Raw genomic sequence first — 25565 nt, 5'->3', positions numbered from 1 at the left:
CACCCTGTATAATCTTCACACAATATCGCGGCACTTTTGCTGGGGTCTACGACGCGATGTCCGGCGTGATCCTCGGGCGTCAAAAGGTTAGCAGCGTGGATGACGACAGTGGGCGAGTGCGGGTCGGTTTGTTGACGTTGTCACTTTGACAACGAGAAGAAGACTACGGTATCATTAACGGCGGGACGTCGTCGGCCGTGCGGCACTTGCTGGACTTTGCACCGCGGCGTAAAACGACGCGGGACCGTGTCAATCACAATAAAAATTTGTTATATATATAATTGATGACAAGCGCGCGTCTACGGGTTGGAAAATATTGTTGTCTACGAGAGGTGAGCGGGGTGGGGTGAATGCGTTACGACCGTCTAGTCTCAAGGCCGTAGACACGTGCCGCGTGGAAAGTTACAAACATCCCACAACATACAAGTGAAACTGATATAAGCGTGTTAAAAATTGTTTATCATCTTTATTATTTTTTACACAAATAAATATAAATGTTAATTAATTTTAATACGATAACAGACAAAACTTTATTTGGTATATTTTTATTAAAAAATATTTAACTGAATAATAGAGGATAATATGCCTAATAAATCACAGAATGCTCTAATTTTAATACATACTTTTTATAAAAATTTAGTCACTTGGATGTTTACAGAGAAGTGCCTACATAGTTAAGAAAGCGTCTTACTAAAATTATATTTTTTAAGTTTTACAGTCTTTTTGTATGTATAATTCATACATAGTTTTGCATAAATTTTTCATTATATGTATAGCATGGAGCCATATATTGATATTTAGCTTTAAAATGAAGTCACGCTTATCATTGGCTGGTTTCAGGTATATAACAACATGGTAATGAAGAAAGGTTTCATTTTAATTTCTTATGAGTTTGTGGTTAATTTTTTTTATATTTATTAGTGGTCAAAGTATAGATAAAACTCTTCATTATGATAGATATTGGTTGAAGAAACAGTGCAGAGAGACCTGTGATAATGCAAATAAATCATAAATAAGGTTTTATGGAAAAATATTTTGACAAAAGAATATGTTTTAAGTGGAGTNATCATAAATAAGGTTTTATGGAAAAATATTTTGACAAAAGAATATGTTTTAAGTGGAGTTGAATCTGAGCCTTTTAAATATGCTAGTACTCACTGTATTCATTACTCTGTGAATAAAATTATCAAAAATATTTAATCCATTGTTGGACGTCAATTTATATTAATATCAAATTTGCCTCATATCTACTACGTATAAACCTGTAAGCCGGGTTCAGACTATTCTATTTTTTGATCATAAATGTTAAACAACTAATAAAACAGGTCAACGAATAATGAAAATTGTTTCCTACAATATTTAGATGATTTTTGACATGATTCCGAATTTGATTTAAGATTTTTTCCATCACAACTGGTTTTTGAGAATATTAATACTATTTGAGAATACTCAGAATTAATTATTAATCAAACAATTAAATTACAGTAGAAGTCCGAAATCCGGCATCCAACAATCCGGAATACCCGATAGTCCGGCATTGCTCCGGAAAATTATAAAAATTTTGGTTATCTCCAAAAAAATGTCTTTAAAGCAAATATAAACGATCAGGAGCTATTTGGAAGTTTTCAGGGTATTCGGGATCATCCGGACGAATTTACAATAGAGCAGAAAACTAATAACCAGCAATACGTAGTAGTGGACATAGTAGTACTCGGACCGGTCTAATTTTATCATATATGACAAAATTAGACCGGTCCGAGTACATTGAACGCGCGCTTAAAATATGATAACAGGAAGTTGTATTACACGGCCTCAACAGTATTGTTCGGAAACAATTAGCGGCCGGCTAGTCTCAGCTATCACAACAAATACAGGTGCAGTGCAGTACACTTAATCAATCACGAAGCGTCTTCGCTATTTTTTTATGCGTTGTTGTTTTGTGTCCTTTTACATTGTAGTAAACTGTGTCTCAGTACTCTCTACTATAATACAGTTCATACATCTGTAGTGACGTACGTAACTCTTGAAACTGTTTATAAACAAAATGAGTTTCGTTCTAACTGTACAGTGACCATGTTTTCAAAACCTAATCCTTCGAATTCAAAAGGAGAGAAACGAAAACACGTAACCCTGCATCTGACCTAACTCTACAGACTGATGAGAAAGAAAACAATCAAGACGCTCTGACCAAAGTTTTGGATGTCGTTAGAAACGCTGACAATCCCTTAAAAAACCTGCCTGAAGATGAGGTAGAGGAGTGGCTTCTAATCGACGAGAATGAGCCTGTTGAACAAGAACTAACCGATGAGAACATTATCAACAGTGTCGTAAACCCTCAGCCTACTCAAAATCTTGAAGAAAGTGACTTAGATGCCGAAACGGAAGAAAAGGAACAAATCAGCTGGACAGAAGCTACAGAATCACTAAATAAGTTTATCTCTTGCTGAGGCTAGTATTAACTACAGTGCTTCAGAAATTATTGATCTCCATATCATTAGATATAAATTTTATACAAAACGCCAAAAGTCAAGAAATAAAAAGTCATTCCTGACTTTTTTAAATCTAAATGAAATATGTATTACAGTACTTGCACATAAATTATATGAAATGTAAAACAAACTTTTTTGTATTTTCTTATTGTATTTTTAGTTTAATTATTAACCTAATTGTTCTTATTGCAAAGCCTTCACTAAAAGTAAAGGGCACCACCCGATAGACCGGAATTTTCGATAGTCCGACACGGAACCGGTCCCGAACGTGCCGGATTATCGGAATTCTACTGTATTATAAAAAAACTAAAAAATAATAAATTCTTCAAGTTTACCCATTTTTATAGACCTTTAAATTTAAGTACGATATGCATTATTCAGAAAAAAAGCTGAACCATAAACTATAACTATAATTAGGCTAATCTCATAATTATGAAATTTCTACTAAAAGATAGATAATTCAGTGAGGAATTCAAAAATATAATTTGTTTATTTTTTACTGAAAGCAGCACAATTATGAAAATAATAAACATAAACCACAACAATTTGAAAAATCTATAATTTTATTTTTATAAATCTTTTTTTAGAACAGCTTTTATGGGTTAAAAAAAATAAACGGTCTTATTTATTTTTAACGTTTAAGACAATGGTGTAATTAGATTTTATGTATGGAAATTATTTCATTATTTAATTGTTAGTTTTGACTACTAAATAAAGTGTCCAATTGTCATTTGCAAAATATTTGTACATTTTTCTCAACAATTAGTCGAATAACTGAGTAACCAAGTGTCTTAAGCCAAAACTAATTATAGAACTTAATTGACCTTTAATTCAGGTTCGATGGTTAAAACTTTATAGGACTGAACTCTTGATATAACTGTAAAATTTATATCATTTGTTTCGTTACTTTATAAAATAATTGAATGAAAAGGGTTAATCTAAAATAATACGTTTGCCACGGAAGCTTTGACATCATTGTAGTTAATTACCTATTATGTGTTCAATTTGGTGAAACATTAGAAATTTAACTATTAATCATTTAGTTTCGAATAAACTACATTAAACTGAACTGGTTTCAACTATAATACCATTTTTCCTACATTTTATTTTTCTTCGAAATAAAAACTAAAATAAACTATTAAAAGATATTTTTAAAGAAAGAAAGACAAAAAGTAACAATTCCTCGGCCTCAGATGGTTTGGTGAGACTTTACATAATAGATTTATGAGTAGTCATAAATCTTACGAATACCATTTCGTCCCTTTANAGTCATAAATCTTACGAATAACATTTCGTCCCTTTAAGATAAAAAGTATTAAGACATATAATATATTATATTCACAATTTAATTTTTTGTAAACAGCTTAAATGTATTTTTAATGTGGCCAAAAACCCGTCAAAAGCGGGTTATTATGGATCGATTTGTTTTTGTATAATGAAAATATATTTTTTTGTTTTTATTGCTATTCTATATAAATTCTAAAAAACAATATATTTCAGTAGACAATATTTAGAAGAAACAAATAATATTGTAACACATAACGTATTTAGTATTAATTAACAAGTAACTTACACAAAAATATGATACATATATATTATTTTGTCATTCTATGATTAAGCATAAACTTAATCAATGTATTGTATTCATTCTAATTAAAATAGCTATACAAAAATATTTGTGTATTTAAATGAGTGGCTAATTTATTGTTAACCATTAAATTTCTAATAAATAATAATTAAGAAAAAATTTTATTTTGTTTATAATTATTTATACATCCATTTTTAAGTCATTAAATACTTTTTTTACTGTTATTATTTTTATCATTGAATTAGTATCGAGTAGTTTATAATAAACTACTCAAAGTGCCCAATTTTGGCCATATTTTTTAAATTTAAATATTATTCTTAATAATCCAATTCAAAAACAAATATTAAATTTTGATAAGTAAACTATCTAAGTCTAATACTTATAGATAACCTATAGATTCTAATTATATAATGTAAAATACTGTAGTCATCTAGTAATATAATGTTGAGGCATTTTTAAATTAGTATTAATTGATATTTGATATAGTTGTAAAAATATTAAAAAAAAATTAACATATCTACAAAAAATTGCATGTTTTTTGACTTAAGAGATTTATTACTCGCAGAGAACAAGTTACAGGAACGTTTTTTATTTTAATCATGTATTACATTAAACAAACTTTAATTTAAAATAGCTTAGAATAATGTATGTGTTTCGTTACTGTGCATAATGTTACAAAGTTGAATATTTTTGCAAAAATTAGTGTGACTTTTGGCTTAAATGCCTAAGAACTCCTTGAAATCGAGATTTTGGATAGTTTTTATTTTTTTATCATAAAGTATATTCTATCAAATTAAACTAATTATAAGTTTAAAAAAGGTAAGTTTTTTGAAACATAATAAAAAATTGAATGGAAAAAAAATTTGATATGACTCTTAATTTCTCTTAGGTACTTTAATTAAAGATTGAATTTAAAAAAAATATATTTTGTCTGCAAGCAAATGTCTGAAGTATTATCAATAAAAATGTCATAATAATTTATCCAGTTGTCAAAAAGTTATTTCATTATAAAATGAAACTAAATATATCAACATTGACTGTTTTTTGACAATTGTATTTTTTAATTCATTTCTGTTTATCATCAAGACTGAGAGAAATTTTTCGAATTTATGATAGCCTCAACAAAGAACGATTTATGATCTTTTGAAGTGCTGTAAAAGAATATCGGCCCAGTAAGAGCGGAACTAATGGCGTATAAAGACACAAAAAAAAACATGGCAAAGTAAAACCAATAGCTACGAATTGAAGCTAAAATAATCATAATTCAGCTAAAAACAAAAAAAAAATTTTTTCAATTTAAGAAAAATCTAAAAAAGTTTAAGATGAATTTTGTGGAATAGATTTTAAAATAAAATATATTTATAAAAAAATATTTTATTAATGTACAGTAGTTAATTTTCTACTGAGTTTTGAAATTTGTAAGAATTTGAATATTTACATAATTTACAGTATTAATCGTTGGTCTATGTTGTGAAAAAAAAAGTCGGACGAGAACACAATCAAAAAAAAATCTTACGATTGCATAGATATTATTACTATTAGTTTTTTCAATTTAATTATAGGCTATCATTCAAACATTAATAATTTTCATGGAAAAAAAATTAATATCTATAACCAAAATGTAATGTGAAAAAATTAACAGTTGATTTTATTTTTGTTATGTTTTCGTCTGCCCTTTTCTTTACAACACTTGTTACCGTACATTTTCAGGTAAAAATTTGAATTTCTACAAATTTATAAAGCTATAGATATGTAATTATTGATATAAATAAAATATTTTTTTAATAGTAAACATTTTGGATCAATTTTTAACAAATTAAATTTTTTTTATTTTTGGAAAAGGAAAACAGTGTTCTTTTTTGTATTTAGCGATTACCACGTGGAACAATTTTACATTACGAAAATCAAATGATGAATATTCGGAAAGTTTTTATTCAAGGATTTATTATTTTAATACAATTACTTTAATAATATAATGGCTCTAGTTTGAAATCGTATCTAATTCATAATATGGTAGTTATGCAGTATCACTCTACGAACTAAGAAAGGGAAATTTATATAAACTAACACTACAAGTCTTAATACTTCACAATTTTACTAGTAGTCTATTTTGTAGTTTATTTCATTAAACAGAAGACAATATTAATAAATTTATTTTCACAGAAAGTAAGTTTTAATTTTCATTTTATACCCCGTTTTTAATATTTTCTATAAGAAAATCGTTTTTATTTTATTTTTTAATTTTTCTTATTTTTAATATGTTACCATTATTTGTTAACTATTACATTACAAAAAATAACTAAACAACCTCTCTATTTATAATTGTTTAAAATTAATATAAATTATAATTAAACTATTTAATTCAGTGTTTTTTTAATTAAAAATAAATTAATTAATTAATGTAGATGTTTCAAAAATTATTTTTAAAATGTAACCGGTAAGATTAATTTTATGATATTTGATTTTTCTGCAGCAGTTTGTATACAAATTTTTCATAGTGAACGTATGCTATCTTAAAATTTGTAGACTCGTTACAATATTTGAAATATTTTATTTTTTTGGATTTCTATACTCTTAATATGCAAAAAGAAATAAAAACATTATTTTTAATAACTAGAAAATAGTGTTAAAAAATTATTTTCTCATATTTGTAATACTATGTTACGTTATAAAGTGAATTTTTTTCGTTAACAATAGTATTCAATATTCAAACATATTCTATTTTATACACACAGTGATGAACTAATTTCTAAATTAACATTTTCAATATTTTCATTATTTTGATAAATGTATTTTTACAGCCATAAACGAATCTCAAAGAAAAGAAAAAAATTCTATTTATCAAAACTTTCAAAATATAACATCAAATGTAAGATGATTTTAAAAATTGATATAGTAATGGTTGGGTGCTATTTAAATATCATAACACTGTATTTTTTTGTTATTTTTCTAGGATTTTTATTATTTCTTCAATCATTATTTCCTGCTTAATTAAAAACCTAAATTTTTTTTTTTTTAATTTAAAATGTTTAAAAAGTCATCGGCTTTCAAATTTACTAAGAAAAAATTTTTATTTCTTTTTTTTTTTAATTTTAATAATTTTTTACACACAAAAAAATGCAAATACTTATTTTACATTGTTTTTTAAAGAGTTTAACTCAAAATTACGCAATATTACGATTACACCAATACATGCATGTTGTAGAAGAACTCTTAAGCTACAATTACAAAAAAAAAAATTTTGCGTCAGATTGCATTTGAGCCCTGCACATAGAATTTCCCTATAATAAACGTGTATTTTTGTAAAAATTGTAATTTTAATAATTTCATTGGTTTTATCAGTTCGATCAACTTTATCAGCTTAAAAGTTGTAAAAATTAGATGTAATTAAAACTAATGATTCGTTAAAATTAAGTTTAAATAAAGTTTTTAATAATACACATAAAATAAAATAAGTTATACAATTTTACTGTGCCACTAAATATTGTTTTATTTTAGAAATACTATTATATTATTGTTAATATAGTTTATTATTGTTAACACTTACCACATACTACTTGATTATCCATTATTTAAAAATAATAGAATAATTTTTACAACTTTTAAATTAAAACAAAACTGCAATTAATTCACTGTGAAACTTATAAAAAATATGTGCAAATTATTATGACGTGATGCGCCGTTTGTAACATGTAACACAATCTGGTTAAACAGAAAAATATTTTGGTAATAATAGTATTTTATTTTATGTGTATTATTAAAAACTTTATTTAAACTTAATTTTAACGAATCATTAGTTTTAATTACATCTAATTTTTACAACTTTTAAGCTGATAAAGTTGATCGAACTGATAAAACCAATGAAATGATTAAAATTACAATTTTTACAAAAATACACGTTTATTATAGGGAAATTCTATGTGCAGGGCTCAAATGCAATCTGACGCAAAATTTTTTTTTTTGTAATTGTAGCTTAAGAGTTCTTCTACAACATGCATGTATTGGTGTAATCGTAATATTGCGTAATTTTGAGTTAAACTCTTTAAAAAACAATGTAAAATAAGTATTTGCATTTTTTTGTGTGTAAAAAATTATTAAAATTAAAAAAAAAAAGAAATAAAAATTTTTTCTTAGTAAATTTGAAAGCCGATGACTTTTTAAACATTTTAAATTAAAAAAAAAAAAATTTAGGTTTTTAATTAAGCAGGAAAAAATGATTGAAGAAATAATAAAAATCCTAGAAAAATAACAAAAAAATACAGTGTTATGATATTTAAATAGCACCCAACCATTACTATATCAATTTTTGGCCTTGAATTTTTGTACATGACCTTATAAGGATATAATAAAAAAAAAATTTTTATTAGTTGATTTAAAAATGGTACTTTTGGCCGGCTAAATCAGCGTTTGGTCCCACTGTGCGCCTTAGGTCTTCTTGCCTCTGTCTCAGACGTTCCGCTTTCTCCTTCTTTTTCAAGACAAATTCGGCGAACGCCTGGACGAGGCTCCACGCCTCCCGGCTCCCCAAAATCAGGTCCACTGTGAACCCAACTCGGAACGCGGACCCAATTCGGAACTCTAAAGAGTCCCACGCCTCGCATTGTAAGAGGGTGTGCAGAGTGTTTTCTGCCGCTTTGCGAATACGGTGCAGATACACGTTAAAGCAGCCAAGTAGTACAGACTGCAAATATTGATAGTCTTAGGAATAATTTATCCTTTTTTTTTTAAAAAAAAAAAAAAAGTCTTTTTATACAAAAATCTCACAAACGGAATTTTTTTTTAAAATAAATATATTACAAAAAATAATATGAAATCAATAACCCCCTTTTTAACACAGTGGTTATTATTTTTCATAGCAAAAATAATTTTATGGCCAAGATGCATAATTTTCGAAACTTCGCAAATAATTTTTTTTAGGGAATGTTACTAAACGATTTTATAAAAAAATTTTGTTGAAAATTGAAGCACATTTAGAAATTTTCCCAATAATAGACATTTTTTCCTGATTTAATGCATATTTATTTAATGGGGCTACTTGGAGATTATAATAAACTTATATATTTTCTAGATTTCATCATTTAATTTTTGCAAACAAATATTTTGTGTTTCTTAACAATTTCATTAAACTTTTCACTTGTGCTATAGATTAATACGACTAAAGTGATAAATAATACTTAGCCTCCGCTCCAAGTTAGCCCATTTGACGGTACTTACTAATATAAATTGAACAAATATATACTTTATATAGCATAGAATAATTAATGGATCAATTAAAAATGTTATTTTTTTAATTTAAAGAAAACTTCCAGAGTAATCCAAATCAAGCAACCAATTTCCTAAGTTAGACCACCCGTTTCTTTAACTAAACTATGTAGGATACTTTTTAAATATATAGTCTGGGCAAGTTAAGATAATTTTTTAATTCGTTAAATAATGTTAATTCCAAAAATATAATGCTAAGTTGAAAATTAACTAAAACAGTTTTTTTAACTTTGTTAAATAACTAAATTGTTTTCTTATTATACACTCAAATAATAGAAAATAGAAAATTAGGTTTAGAATAATTTCCTATGACTTCTTCAATCAATTTAGAAGACGCTCTCTGATAATTATTATAAGAGATATATAAACTTTGCTGCAATTTATATGCCAGGGACTCGTAGTCCTGATGAGAGCTATTCGCTTCGCTAATATATCCCATTTTCTCTCTCGTTAATTTGTAAAATATATTAACACAAAAGTTTTTATATGAAAAATAGTAAAAACTACAATTATTTGTTCTTCTCTACATTGACCTCCTCGTAAATGTATAATAAATTTACACTTCATGTAAACAGCCAATGTAAGTCACAAAAAATAAATAACAATGAACTTAAATCACGGAATTCTAATAAAACAACATTTTACTCTGATAACGACATCAATATTCTACAATGCATTTCGATATTAATGAATATTCCATCTATCTATATTTAAACATATAAGGTGCTGATGGTGTGCTATGGGAGTACGTGTTTCTCATTTAATGTTAGATAGCTTTATAGTTGGCGTACAATTAAAGTATTAATATAAAGTATGTTCCAGTAATAAGGCCCAGATAGGCCTTATTTCCCTTACGTTCCTTAGTTATTATATACGATATAATACATTTTATCTTTAAACGTGTTTTAGCATAATAATAAACACGTATTTAAAATTAAACATGATAAGGAATATTTTATTGTTTCAATATGATGCATTGTCCACTTTTTAGGAAATATTTAAATCAGTATTATAACAAATTGTTCCAATAGTAAAAAATTTATATTTAAAATAAATATTAGATTATACGAAGTCAAGACTAGAGAAAACAAATCGAGAAACGTAAAAAACAAATTTAATGTAATTAGAATTATGCTATACTAAAATAACTTAAAGTTAACACATTATTTAAGTTAAAAATGTAACAAACTCAAGTCAAAAGTTAATTCGCTTAAAAAAGTAACGAGTTATTTAACTTAATTAAAATAACTTTTTAACGAGTTAATGCCCAACCTCGACTATTGTAATACTGACTTTTGTTACTGTGTAATTAATTTATCGTTGACCACTAAAATTCACTTAAAATATTAATAATTTTTTAATTTAACTTAAATTAACACTTTATCACTATGAAATCCACTCACTAACGCATTTATTTTAATTATTTTGCTATAAAAAGTTATGTAAAATAATATGAAAATTATGAACTAAAGATTTATTCTAAATCATAGTCTTTGCAATAAGAGTTACTGGACTCTCGGAAAATGAAACGGGTATAAATTATTTGAATTTAAAATTTTTCAAACAACATATTAATCTACTGTGGTAATTTTCCAAACTGAAAAAGAAAAAAAAATATGATTTTAGTAACTCGAAGGTCTAGTACAGTTTTAAAAAGGAAAACTGTAATCTTGTTAATTAACCAATAAAAGACGAAATAAACTCTAGTGATTAAAAAAATTTCAAATTATCAGTGGGTTTCTTGTTATGTTACAGTCTAAACTAAAAATGAGTTACACCATGAAACTCTCAGGTGAAATATGAATATCAGCTTTTGAAAGAGTTGAAGAATAAGTAGGAGTATATAGAATATAAGTTTGATAAAGGAGAACACGAGGTAGGTGAAATATGGAGACCAGTGACAATAGGCGAGGACGTGATTGGAGAGGTGGAGAGTTTTAAGTATTTAGTTGTGCAAAAGAGTGGTGGTATTGAATAGGATGTAAGACATAGAATTAAGTACGGGTGGTTGAAGTGAAGAGAAGCGTCTGGCGTCTTATGCGATAAAAGAATTCCAATGAGGCTGAAAGGTAAATTCTACAAGACTGCAATAAGGCCAACTATGATGTATGGTTCAAAGTGTTAAGAAAGTAGAGCAGAGAATGAGTGTAGCAGAGATGAGAATGCTTAGATGGATGAGTGGAGTGACTGAAAAGATAGAATAAGGAACGAGCATATAAGAGGGAGTATAGGTGTAGCATCAATCATGGATAAGATGAGGAAAAATAGACTTATATGGTTTGGTCATGTTATGAGGAGAGAAGAATTGGAAGCTGTAAGAACAGTTATAGAAATGAATGTTGAAGGAAAAAGAGGTAGAGGAAGACCAAAATAGAGATGGAGGGATGCTATTGAATGCGATTTGAGGACAGCTGATGTGAGCGTAAATGATGTGGGAGATCTTGTCAAGTGGAAGCTTAGGATAAGGGTGGCCGACCCCAAGTAGTTAGGATAAAGGTGAGAAAAAAGAAGAAGACATTAAGAAACTCTCATTAAAATTTCAATACAATTTTGTTAGTCACACTAAAGTGAGTTTTTTTTATGCGAGCTGAGAAGGTATTGGTTTTACTATGATGTGTTTTTTAGCTTCGATGTGAAGCTGAGAAGGTATTAGTTTTACTATGATTTTTTTTTTTTTTGTGTGTTTGTTACCTCATTTTCTCAGCTCTAACCGAACCGATTTCTTTCAACAATACGTCAAAAGATCACAAATTGTATCTAATTGAAGACATTACCCTCAAAAATTGAAAAAATATCCTTTGTTCCCCATAAATGGGGGAAACCTCAAAAAAATTACAAATTTTAAAATCGCTAATTTTCGAAATTTTTTGAATTTTTTTTACTTAAAACTGCCTTAACTTTTTCAAAAATGAACAAATCTATATAATTTTTTTTTTAGATGCTTGATGCTTTTACCTACTGGTATATTTTTTTTATAAATCTGACCTTTTACATGCCCACAGGGGGATTTAAAATGACAACTTTTTCACAAAAAAATTACTTTTTCAACTTAACTTTTGAAAGTGTTCCGGAAAGTCTGACACTTTTATATATATATATATATATATATATATATATATATATCTTAAATTAAAGCTAATGTAATGTACTTTAATATGGAAAAAAAAATTTCGGGTTTTATTTTGTCTTCACAGTGAAAATGGCTACTGAATGCTATTTTTGTGTGGAAATTCTCGATTTTACATTTTATATTTTTTACTTTAAAATGCTATAACTTTTTAAAAAATGTATGGATCAAAACGATTTTTCCATGATAAGTAGTATTTATATCCCTTTTTCATTCGACATACTTTATCTTAATCAAGATAAAAAGATAGTAGATCATGTAGCTTTTGGAATAATCCACCAATTTTTTAAAATTTAACACTATCTAAAGATATGCATCGAAGCGTTTTTTTTGATAGTGATTTTAATCACTGTCAGATTTCATTATACTTAATCCAACTATGCCACGTGACCATTGTACCACGACCCCCCTGTGCTGGCCTTTTTTATACTTAAAGTAAAAAGTTGTGAGAAGAGTCAAAATTTTCAAAAAATCCAGTAATCCCAGGATTTGTATAAGGATTTCGTGGAAAATATAGTGACACTAATTATATTTAATTTAGATAAAATTCGGAGAATGGAACAAGAAAATTCTCAATTTTATAGATAGGAAATTTTAGTTTTTAATTTCGCTTTTTTTTGAGTTCTATTTAATATCATTTTACTACTCGTGACACCGATTTAGAAAGCAATATTCTGTATGTAATAAATTACTTCAAATAATGTAATTAATTTTTATTTACTTTATATTTTTAGATCATGAATTTTTACAATACAAGCTTACTTCATTTTGTGTTTATTATCATTTTGGCTTCTATTATATTATTATATATTATTTATAAGGCGAAAAATTGGCGAAAATTTGAATTAATCAAAAAAATACCAGGACCAGATGGTTGGTTTCTAGATGGATTACTATCTATTGTAACACTTCCTCCGGAGAAAATGCTAGTAAAAGGTCTTGAGCTATACAAAATGTAAGTTAAAAATAACCTCGTTTATTTTTTATGATGAACAATTTTAATTCTTAAAGATTATGCTATACATATGTGTACGCTAAAATTGGTATATTTTTTGATATTATTCTTTTTCATTAAGTTCTTTTATTAAAAAAAAATATATTAAACATAATATTTATACAAATTTAATGTTAATAATAAAATAGAGAATTTTTCATTGATATAAGTATAAATTTTTGAACTATTTATTATTTTTCATACTTGTCTTCAAATAAAATTAAAAATTGTTCTTCTAGAGGACTTATCATGCAGACATTTTTTGCATAAGAACTTTTTTTTTTTATCACCAAAGTATGATAAAAGGATTTGGGTTTATAAACTCTTCGCTAACACTGTATACTATTTTAGTTATGAAAAAACAACCATTAAAACATGGATTTTCAATTATCTTTATGTATTTTTAACAAACGCAGAAGATATAGAAGAAGTTATTACTAATCCAAAATTTAAAAGAAAATCTAGAGAGTATTTAGTTTTACAAGAATCTATAATGGGCCAAGGAATATTTTCAATTGATAATATAAATCAATGGAAAAGTAATAGGTAAGCAAAATTTGAAATAATTCAAGTAACAATTTTTTTTTTAATTTAGATTTATAATGTATTTTTTTTAAAAAACTCTTAAAAAAATATATGCCTTTATTGAATTTACATTTATTAAAAGATAATATGTTATATAATCTTTATAAAATAATGAAAACAATATCGGAAGCATAGCAGTACTAAGTGATTCTTAAAGCAACTGCAGTGCACGAAATTCAAAAATAATTTTTATTACAATTAATTAACCTGTTTATCCATGAATATATTGTGAAAAATATTCTACTTTGATAATTATTTATAAATTGTAAAAACGAATACTCAAAGATAAATCTAACAATAGCTCCCTATAGAAAAATGGACTTCTGAAAAATATGTTCAGGTACTATGATTGCTTGGTCCTACTACACCTTATTTGATAAAGAATAAACCAAAATCTACTGTGACAAAAAATAATGACAAGAGTGGGTTAATTTAATTTAATTTAAAATTGAGCTGCTCAAACTTTTAAGAAATTGTTTAATTTATACCAATTTATTTTATAAATAATCAGACATATAAAAAATCCTTTGAAAATGTATCTTAAATAAGGCTAAAGATACTCAATGAAAAAATATTTAAAACAGATACATCTTAAAAATAATCTTCAAATTTTTAATATATCCAAATTTCTTTTTCATTGACATTTAAATCTGTTGTAGAACTGTTGATCTGACAGTGATTAAAATAACTATCATAAAAATCGCTCCATGCAATTCTGTGTAGATAGTGTTTAATTTGAAAAAAATCTAATGGATTATTCCAAAAGCAATATCAACTCCTATTTCCTTATTTATAATTTAATAATTAATTTTATGATGTATTAGTATAATTCATAAACAAAACATAATACGAGAATTAAATTTAGTATGAAAAAAATATTGAATATTTTATATTTTATATTATAATTTGTGAAATAGCTCCCCGGTAAGTATCTCAACCGGTCTTATATTGGATTTAGATAAGAAAACCATTTATTGGCTTTATTTTTATTTTATTTCTCTTTTTTTGTGTATATAAGACAGCTAGGTTTCCTTCTCATTCCCTTTTCTCCAAGTTATTTTAATCACACAATTGACTGGTGACAGCAGTGAATTCCCACCAGGTTATCATGAATTGTCAATAGCGCAAAATTTATAGAATTCCACTTCGTTTAGTTATTTTAATATTAACAAGTAGATTAACCAGTTGTTATGCAATCTTTATCGCACGCGCGATGTGCCGCCGCTGATACACATTACATTGCAAAGACAGCGATAGACAGATATTGCACACTTCGTATTAACGCATTCGATATAACATTTGGCGGCCGGTTCCCATAAAACCGTTTGTATTATTAATTCTGCCTTTACGATCATAAAGATTACGATCACTGTCTTAGTAATTCCATACCCAAATACAATTCAGTGCTATACTGTAATGTTATAGTATAACACTATAGCAGCAATAACAATAAAAATACAAACGGACGGCATTGTTGACGTTAATACGGGAACGCATAAGCGCATATTCTCGCGATTGTTGATATCGTATTTCCGAATAACAAAAACATACAACAACTTGTATTTTTCAGTTTTTTTAATTAGAATGAAAAACGGTTAGGGACGTACACTATGCTTGGAAGAGCACCGACCAGTTAACCTGACACACAATCACAATTTCTACCACCACCACCACCACGTTAACACACAACAACGCGCAGCGAGAACGACCAGCTCGCTCGTCGCCGATAACGAAATCGGGCGCGATCCTCAAGGTCATTAAAAAAATTAATCGTGCAACCGAGAAAACAAAAGTCCCCGTATCACATGAAAATAGCGCGAGTCGTGTTCCCTAAATTATTTTGAGCACAGGAGGGAGGGAATTCCAGCTGAGACTGCCTACCCGCTTATGGAGATTGATACCGCCGGCGGGCAAACCGTTCATACCCTCTCCGTTCGAACCGCAACTCATCCTAGTTTTGCCAAACATACACGCCCGCGTAAAATTACAACTCCCACCGTGGAACTTGAATTTAACAACGGATTTGTGATGGCATTACTTGACTCACAAGGTAAAAGTCATATACCACCCCGGCAATAGCCCATAAATACGGAATTGTGCACGAAGGACCCACACGCGCGGTTAGACTTACAGACAGCCACACGACACCCACCGCTACTTCTACCGCGAATGTCGCACATCTGACAATTAATTTGACGGCCGTGATTTTGAATAGTTTATACTGTAACGTACTTCTAGGGAATTATTTTCTGACCGATCAAGAAGTTTCTTGGGATTATGCTGCATGTACAATTCATATTGGCGCGAAACGAAGTACTATGGCGTGCTGGAAAGCAAGCGTCTCCACAACTTTAATAATATAGATCTGCCAAAATTAGATATAGCAGGCGATCCACGTACGTGCGAATTATTAACATAGATTGTGAAAAACTACGCTGCGGTTTTTAATGACACGGTGGGACGCTCAACGCTCTTCAAACACACATTACATTAGCACCCAACCGCAAAGCACGTACCGACTCTACACCCACTTTACTACTATTGCTAGCCCAAAAACAAAGGCTGACACCACGACCCTTCCCATAACACATGGAGAAGACATCACCTTAAACAACAATAACAGCACAATAGCGGCAACAACAACATAGCAGTAAAACATGGACAATTGACAAGAAAAACAGAATCAATCTAAAAGCATTAGATTATGGATATGGAGAAAAATGACAAAGACAAAATGGATAGACTAGAAAAGAAATGAGCTAGTGCTAAAAAAAGTACGAAATGAAAGACAGCTGATGAAAGTTATTGAATCAAAAAAATTTAAGTTAAAAGGATACATCATCCGACACAATGACTTTATAATCAACATCTTCGAAGGGGAAAAATTGGGAAGAGACCGAGAGAACGCCTAAGGAAACATTATTTTTAACATATCCTACAATAACAAATGGAACTTTTGAACTATAAATCTTTTGTTTCATTGAAGATTTAGCGTTAAACAGAGAGGAGAAAATTAAAGGATAATATACATAATTAAACCCACCTCAGAAGTACAACAAAACGAAAAACACTTAATATGAATATTAAATTGTGTAAAACTATTCTCTAGTAAAGACTTGAGGTGAACAATGGGTGATGCTATTTTTATAACTAGACATTTTCCGGCCGTATTCCTCTTCCCACTCAGATAGAAATATATCAATTAAATTTCTGTACATTTTTAGAATTACTAATTTATTTTTACTGAATGATGACAAAAGAAACAATAAAAGGCTAATTTAATAGTATTTTGAAAATATTTTGTTTAAATTCAAATACTTTATAAAAGTATTTAAAGTATTATTTTAAATACTGAAGCAAAAAAGATTTAAAATACAGTATTTATATACTTGAAAGAAAATACTTGAAATTACCCAACCCCAATTTTATATCTAGTTCAAGACAGTACACCAAAAATTTTAAAAAACCTCAACTTTTTCTAAAAACGAAAATATTAAAAAAATACAAATGTTTAATAGCTGTGATATTACAACGATTAACATAATTTATACCAATTCTTTTGATATTTTAAAATTATTTATTTTAAAAATAATAAAAACAAAAATTTGTTTCTACAAAACTTATGTCATATATTATGACTATAATACAATTTCAAATTGATAGATTATAAAGGTGGTATAAATTAGGTTAAATAAAAAATTTAAAAATATAATTTACTTGATGAAAAAATTAATAATTTAATAAATTAGTAATAAAATTTTAGAAAAATGGTAATCGCAGGATTTAACTATACAATAATGAGATCATTTTTACCGGTTTTTTATGAAGAAGCTTGTGTTCTATTAAAAGTTCTACATATGCAATGTAATCAGAATTCAAAAGGGTGTGATATAAGTGTACCAATTAGTAACGCAACTATGGAAATGATTGGTAGAAATGCTCTTGGTATAAAATTTAATGCACAAAATGGTGTCAAGCATGAATTCATAGAAAACTTGTTTAATACTATGACGGTTGGTAACAATATTTTTTATTTTAAATAATGTAAAATAATTATATTTTCATATAATTTTTATAATCTCAAAAAGGTCTGGGAGTATAGGATAACACATCCCTGGTATTTAAACAAAACTATTTTTCAATTTTCTACACTGAAACATAAACATGATCGTAGTCATAAAATCATTAATGAATTCACGGACAATATAATAAAAAGTAAATTAGCTGAAATTCAAAAAAACAAGGAATGTATAAACAACGACGAAATAGAACAAAAAAATATATCAACCAAATCCAAAACGTTTATAGAGATTTTATTACAGAATTTCCAAAACATGTCTCATAAACAAATTCGAGATGAAATCATAACTATCATGATTGGTTAGTATAAAAAATACAAACAATAATGTGCTTCAAGTCAAATAATTTATCCATTTTAAAATTGAAATTTTATATTTTCAAACAAAAAACCCCTTGAAATTACTTTTTTGACATTAAATCATTGAAAATTAGTATTTAATAAGAGACATTTTATCAAATCTATCTTTTTTCATCATTTAATCGAATGTTTATAATTAATATTATGTTACATGTGTGTGCTGATTTTTTTTATATGTTTAATTAATTAAAATTAAAATTAAATTTAAATTTAAATATGTTCTTTCAACTAAATCTATCCATTCAATCAGGCCCAAATTTAGAGAGGGGTCATTGGGCTCACTTGCCTCGGGTGGCAAATCTTGAAGGGCGTAAAAAATTTTAACAAATATTTGATTTTTTTTTAAATAAATTAATTTTATTTAATTTGAAATTTTTTTTAACAGATCAATTTATTTTTATGAAACATAATTATCTATTTCTAACAAAAATATTACTAAATTATTTTTCAACTTAAAGCGTACACAAAAATATAAATGTAAAAGAAGATATATTAAATCTGTATAACAACATAGACTACAGTTAGTAGGTAGGTATTAGCATTGATTATACATAGTACTATTTATAATCAATGGCACTATAAAAGAAGTAGCCAGCAATTTATTTGATTCGTGTTTTCATCTATTTTTAGCAAAATATTGATATTTTCTCCCTTAAACTGATTTTGTGGATGTCGTCGGCCGTTAATAGTCGATTAATATACTAAGAAATACTAAGAAAGTTATAATAGAATAATCTGTCTCGTTTATCACAACATTATTATCTAAAAGTGTTACACTAATAATGTGTTGTGTACAGATGACTCATAATATAATTAGTCGACTACGTGTGACCGACTCAAAGTGTTGAGATGTTTTTTTAATTTGTATATTATATTATTTATTTAAACGTGTTGATTAAAATGAGTGACGGCAGAAAACGTTTATGTGGTAGTGCTTATAAAAAAGTGGCTAAATTAAAATTAGTAAAAGAACAAAAAGTTATTTCTCAAACCAAAAAATTAACTACATATTTTGGCAATCAACGAACATCAATCTCCAATCCGCTAAGTGAAATAGAGACTACATCTGAACAGATTTCAAATCAGTCAAGTGATAAAAAGTAATTTAAAAAATCATATGTTTACTCTTGTACGTTAATTCAGTTTTTTTTATAAATGAACAATTTTATATTTTGTGTAATGAGCTACAGAGTCCTCTTGAAACCTTAGCAAATAAAAATCAATTAATTGATAATTCGGTAAACAGTTATTAAATACGTCTTCTGTTATATCATGGTAAAGCGTTGTTGACAAAGATTGGGTTTTCCTGGACTAATTTCACAAAAATATGCAGTATTTTCGAGTATTTTTCATATAACAAAGTTGACACCTTTTTCGTATTATTCTCCCATTTTTTCTAATTTTGTATTTTTTCGGGAAATGTCTCTCAACCCAACCCAACCTAAATTGTTTTCCAAATCAACATCTCTATCAAAACTTTCAGAATCGTCCGCACGATGAGAAGAATTATTTTAAGATAATTATTTTTATTATGCAAGTATATTATTATCTATGTGTGCACGCAGGAAATTTATCAGGGGGTGGGCATATTAAATCAAACACTAAAAATAAGATCTTGTTTGTCTGAGCATCGACTTAATAGTTTGGCACTTTTGTCAATTGAAGGTGATTTAACATCCAAAATAAATTATGATGAAATCACTAAAAACTTTTCAAGTATAAAGTAGAAAAAAATTTTAATTGTTCATTAATTTGTCAACTATTGTTGTGTTAATAAATGATATTTATAAATAATTGTACTTTTATTAAAATTCCTAACCTTTGTACAATTATTCAATGAAAAATTATCAAATGGCTCATTTTTTACTCTAAAAAAAAATGTATGATTAAAAAAAAAGCTAGGGCGCGGCAAAATTAAGTGCTCCGAGTGTCAAAACTCCTAAATGCGACCTTGCATACAATATGAAACATTATTTTTAGTTTATTAGTTAAATTGTTTTCCTAACTTTTAGTAATTCTGTATTTTAAGTTTACATTTTTAGTTATTATTTTTTCTTAAAAATATTTAATAATTTAGAAAAAAGCATATTTCTATTAACGTATAATATATAAAAATATTTATACAGAGTGAAACATTTATCATAAACCACTTAAACAAAAAATAAAAATATTGAAAATTTTTTTTTTAAATACATGGTTTTCTTAATTTATCAATTATAAAATATTTTTTATGTTCATCTCTTAAATCTTATAAGAGCATCATATTTTTTCAAATGATAACATACATAATTAACAAGCTTATTAAATTAATAATGATTTAATTTAAAAAAGAACTAGTTGACAACGATTTTTGAATCAATATTTCTGATTTCATTAATATATTATAGTGATACCTGAAGATGAGACTGGGGTATTATTATTTTTATCAGAAGTGATTTTTCTGCTGTACTCTTCTCACTTCAAGGTATACAATTGTCAATAACTTCCTATATACTAGTCCAATAGTTATGGTCGACAAGTAATTTTGATTAATTGAATTTAACTTTAAAGAAACCATTAAAACATTCTCATTATTATTTTAATTTCTTGATTAATTAAGTGGTTAAATAAATCAATCTTTATAGTTTTATATTCAAAGTGGAACAGATCTAACTGACAACTAAAATAACTTTTAACATAACATTTTATACTTTTCTTTTGTAATCAATTTTTACAACTATATTTAAATTATATTTTATGTTATTTTTCGCAATTACAAAAAATATTTTAAAAATTAATTTTTTTATTAAATATTTTTTCAAGATTTGAAGATAGCTATTTTATAGATAAGTTTTATACAAAAATTTATGATACCAAAAACTCTTATTTTAATTCAGTAGTTACGTTTATACACCATTTTGAAATTTGTTAAATTTTGATTTTTTTTACACTTTTCCTATGGTAATAAATGTTAGTCCATATTATGTTAAGTAAACACTTATTACATTATTTACTAGTAACAGTACGCGATTTCTTCAAATCTTGAAAAAAATTAATTTTTAAAATATTTTTTGTAATTGCCAAAAATAACATAAATAACCCAGCACAGGAGGTCACGACACAGTGGTGACGTGGTTTAGTTGGGTCAAATATAATGATAAATGACAGTGATTAATATCACTAACATAAAAAACGCTTCGATGCAAATCTGTAGATAGTGTTTAATTTTAAAAAATTGGTGGATTATTCCAAAAGCTACATGATATCCTATTTCCTTATTTATATACTTGATTAATGTATAAATATATAAAGGGAAATAGTTTTATTTAAAAATAAAGTATGTCAAATAAAAGAGTTTTATATATAGCATTTATCATAAAAAATTGTATTCATCCATTTATTTTTAAAAAAGTTATAACATAAAATTAAAAATATAAAAAAGAATTTTTTTACACAATCTTATTTATTTATTAATTTTGATGTTAGTTTTCACCATGAAAAAAAAACTAAAATTTGAAATTTTTTTTTCCATAATAAAATATATTACGTATGCTTTAATTTAATATATATATAAAAGTGTCAGTATTTCCGGAACACTTTCAAAAATTACGTTGAAAAAGTTCTACTTCTATATACATTTTAGTTCAAGTTTTGACCTCTCCTCTGTATCAAGGGTTGGGTTTGGGAAATAGAGAATATATATATCGTACATAGGGAAATAGTCTGATTTAAAAAAAAAAGTATGTCGAATAAAAGCAGTATATAATTATTATTTTTATAAAAAAATTGTATTGATCCATAAATCAGATTTATAAAAAAAATATACCAAATGATGGCGTACACAGAAATTAAATTTGGAGGAGGGTTTTTTTGAAATTTAAAGAAAATTAGATGTGACAATGCCCATATTATTCGCTTACAAAAATTTCTGTTTTCGATTACTTTATTGTGAAAATATTTATACGAAGTATAAATATGATAATATGATCTTTTTTATTGTTATTATTTATTGTTTATGGTCCAAAATTGTCGCTTAGCTTATAAATTTTAGGGGGTTTCAACCTCAACCCCCCTCCCCAACCACCACCCTTGCGTACGCTAGTGCTCACCGATCCGATTTCTTTCAACGATACGTCAAAAGATCAAAAATTATATCTTGTCGAAGACATTACCCTAAAAAATTCAAAAAATTTCCCTCGTTCCCCGGTAAATCACCAAAAAAAATACAAATTTAAACATCGCTAATTTTCAAAATTTTTTAATTTTTTTTACTTAAAACTGCCATAACTTTTTCAAAAATGACCAAATCAATATTATTTATTTATTATATTATATGATTTTAAGAAACATTTNTACTTTTTCAAAAATGACCAAATCAATATTATTTATTTATTATATTATATTATTTTAAGAAACCTTTAAACATGTTTAATTTCTAGTTGAAAATTGGGTCTAAAAATATATTGAACAGTTGAGCATTTTAGTGAACTTGTTTTTTTTTTTGTTGTCCTTTAGGAGGCCAAGAAACTACAGCAATGGCAAATGCTTGTATTATTTTTATGTTAGCTCATCACCAACATGTTCAAAATAAGGTAATAATAAAATTATATTTTGACGAACAAATTCATTAACCATTTCTTCTTAAAGTAGGTTTTTGAAGAATTAGAAGAAATATTTTCGGTTGGAGATCTGAATAGACAACCAACGTATGAAGATTTACAGAAAATGGTGTATCTAGAAAGAGTAATTAAAGAAACGCTAAGACTTTATCCACCATTACCAATTATTGGTAGAAACTTAGAAGAGGAAACCAAAATAGGAGAATACATAATACCAGCAAGTAAATATTTATTAAAATTTTTATTGAATTTTTGCAATATTATAATTGTACTTTACAAAATTTTTTCTAGATACATCATTGTATATCTTTGTGATTGGCCTACAAACTAGCTCAAAATATTATGAAAATCCAGAAAAATTTAATCCTGATAATTTTTTACCAGAAAAATGCCATAATCGCCATCCATATGCATATATTCCATTTAGTGCAGGTTATAGAAACTGTATAGGGATAAAATACGCTATGCTACAGATGAAAACCGTAATTTCGACAATGATACGAAAGTTTCGATTTTTACCATCTGATAAATGTCCTACAACAAATGATTTAAGACTTATGTTTTTAACGACTTTAAAATTTGTGGATGGTTGTCATGTTAAAATAGAGAATAGAATAAAAAATGAAATAGAAAAAATAATCAAGTAAGATAACAACGGATTCGTCAGAAACATTTATATAAATATTACTTTTTAAAAATCTTGTTAAATGGATAGTAAAAATTCAATACAAATAATTATAATTATATTTATTGTCTATTATTTATAATCATACTCCATACGATTTGATTAATTGATATACATTAAAAATATATATAAAAAAATCCATCTCTTTTTATTTATTTATTTATTATGTTTAAAATACTGTCTTTGATGAGAAAATATTTTTTTTGATTAACTGTTTAAGTACATAATACGAATTTATCAGTTGAGCCTATTATTTAAAATTAAAAAATATATTTTTAATACTACTTTAAAATTAAAAAGTATTTAGCTTAAAAAGTCACAAAAATTACAAAAAAATCGCGTATTCATATTTCGGGAACATTGTTTGCATTATCAATTTCAAACACATAATTTCATAAGTTGTAAAAAAATAATTAGAAATAACTATTAATCCAGTATTTGTTTATTTATTGTATAAATATGTCTTAACTATTTAAAAAATATTTTTTTTATGTTTATCAACTCAAAATCAAAATTAATGATTCATTTGGAAAATCATCTGGCTCAGAAAATATAAAATTATACTTCTACATAAGAAAATATTATTTACAGTACAATATTTAGTTTTACATTATTTATTTTTAAGTTTTTCATAAGCCATAACAATTTTTAATCCACTCGTAATATTAAAATGTACACCTAATTAAATTTATTAATATGATATAATTTTATCAAAATATTTTGTTAACGTTTGCCAAGTAATTTATTAAATTAAGGAAATGTTTAAATAATTTCCTAATGTATATTTTACTTCCACATAACTTAGTTATTTTTACAACTGTAATATCCATGCCTTTAAATTAAAAAAAAATTGATAAAATTATTGTAATCGATTTTAATGACAAAAACAGGTTTTTATTAATATACTAGACAGTTATTCTTTAAACGAATAGTTCTAATACTCTTTCCTTCAATTTTTTTATATTATTATACATTTTATATTAAAAAAACCCAGCACAGGGGGGTCACGGCACAGTGGTGACGTAGTATAGTTGGATCAAGTATTATGATATCTGACAGTGATTAAAATCACTATCATAAGAAACGCTTCGATGCAAATCTGTAGATAGTGTTTCATTTAGAGAAATTGGTGGATTATTCCAAAAGCAACATCAACTCTTATTTCTTTAATTATATCCTGATTAGTAGTACTTTGATTTTAAAATATAATATATGAATAAAAACTAATTATAGTTTTCAAATTCAGTATGAAATTGTGAGGCCAGCTATGGTGTATGGTTCATAGTGTTGGGCGGTTGATAAGAAAGTAGAGCAGAGAATAAGTGTAGCAGAAATGATAATGCTTAGTTGGATGAGTGGAGTGACTAGAGAAGATAGGATAAGGAACGAGCATATAAGAGGAAGTTGGGTTAATCAATCGTGGATAAGATGACAGAAAATAGACTTAGATTGTTTAGTCATGCTATGAGGAGAGAAGAATCGGAAACTGTAAGAACAGTTATAGAAATGAATGTTGAAGGAAGATGAGATAGAGGAAGACCAAAAAAGAGATGGAGGGATGCTATTGAATGCGATTCGAGGACAGCTGATATGAGCGTAGAAGATGTGGAAGATAATAAATGTAAAAGTAATGTAACTCGAAAAATATTTGTTTAAATGAAAAACTATAAAATTATTTGTTTGTTTATAATTGTTTTTTAAACAACTTTTGTACGAAACTTTTTTTTGTAAGTTAAATATTTTTTGAGAAAATTAAAAAAGCTCATATTTTTGAACTTTTGCGAGGCTGTAAAAAAAAG

The 25565-nt window shown here is 26.7% G+C and overlaps 1 protein-coding gene across 2 annotated transcripts; it reads left to right on the top strand.

Moving 5' to 3' along the window:
- Positions 1–6126: 6126 nt before the first annotated feature.
- LOC126906349 (cytochrome P450 4C1-like) lies at positions 6127–23884 on the top strand. Of its 2 annotated transcripts, none has more exons than XM_050686917.1 (8): positions 6127–6243; positions 13201–13421; positions 13812–14006; positions 17809–18058; positions 18134–18425; positions 22978–23054; positions 23113–23302; positions 23373–23884. In XM_050686917.1, the coding sequence occupies exons 2-8, from the start codon at positions 13204–13206 to the stop codon at positions 23726–23728; spliced, it is 1578 nt and encodes a 525-aa protein (XP_050542874.1). In that variant the 5' UTR covers positions 6127–6243; positions 13201–13203; the 3' UTR covers positions 23729–23884. The 2 variants fall into 2 exon arrangements, with proteins under 2 accessions (XP_050542874.1, XP_050542875.1); XM_050686918.1 differs by having other exon boundaries at positions 6171–6243; positions 13288–13421.
- The last annotated feature ends 1681 nt before the right edge of the window (positions 23885–25565 follow it).

This window comes from Daktulosphaira vitifoliae, unplaced genomic scaffold (assembly GCF_025091365.1).
Source record: "Daktulosphaira vitifoliae isolate Bord-2020 unplaced genomic scaffold, ASM2509136v1 Scaffold_4, whole genome shotgun sequence".
Taxonomy (NCBI): Eukaryota; Metazoa; Arthropoda; class Insecta; order Hemiptera; family Phylloxeridae; genus Daktulosphaira; species Daktulosphaira vitifoliae.
The sequence above is the reverse complement of the archived record's forward strand: the minus strand, read 5'-3'. Positions and strand labels throughout refer to the sequence as shown.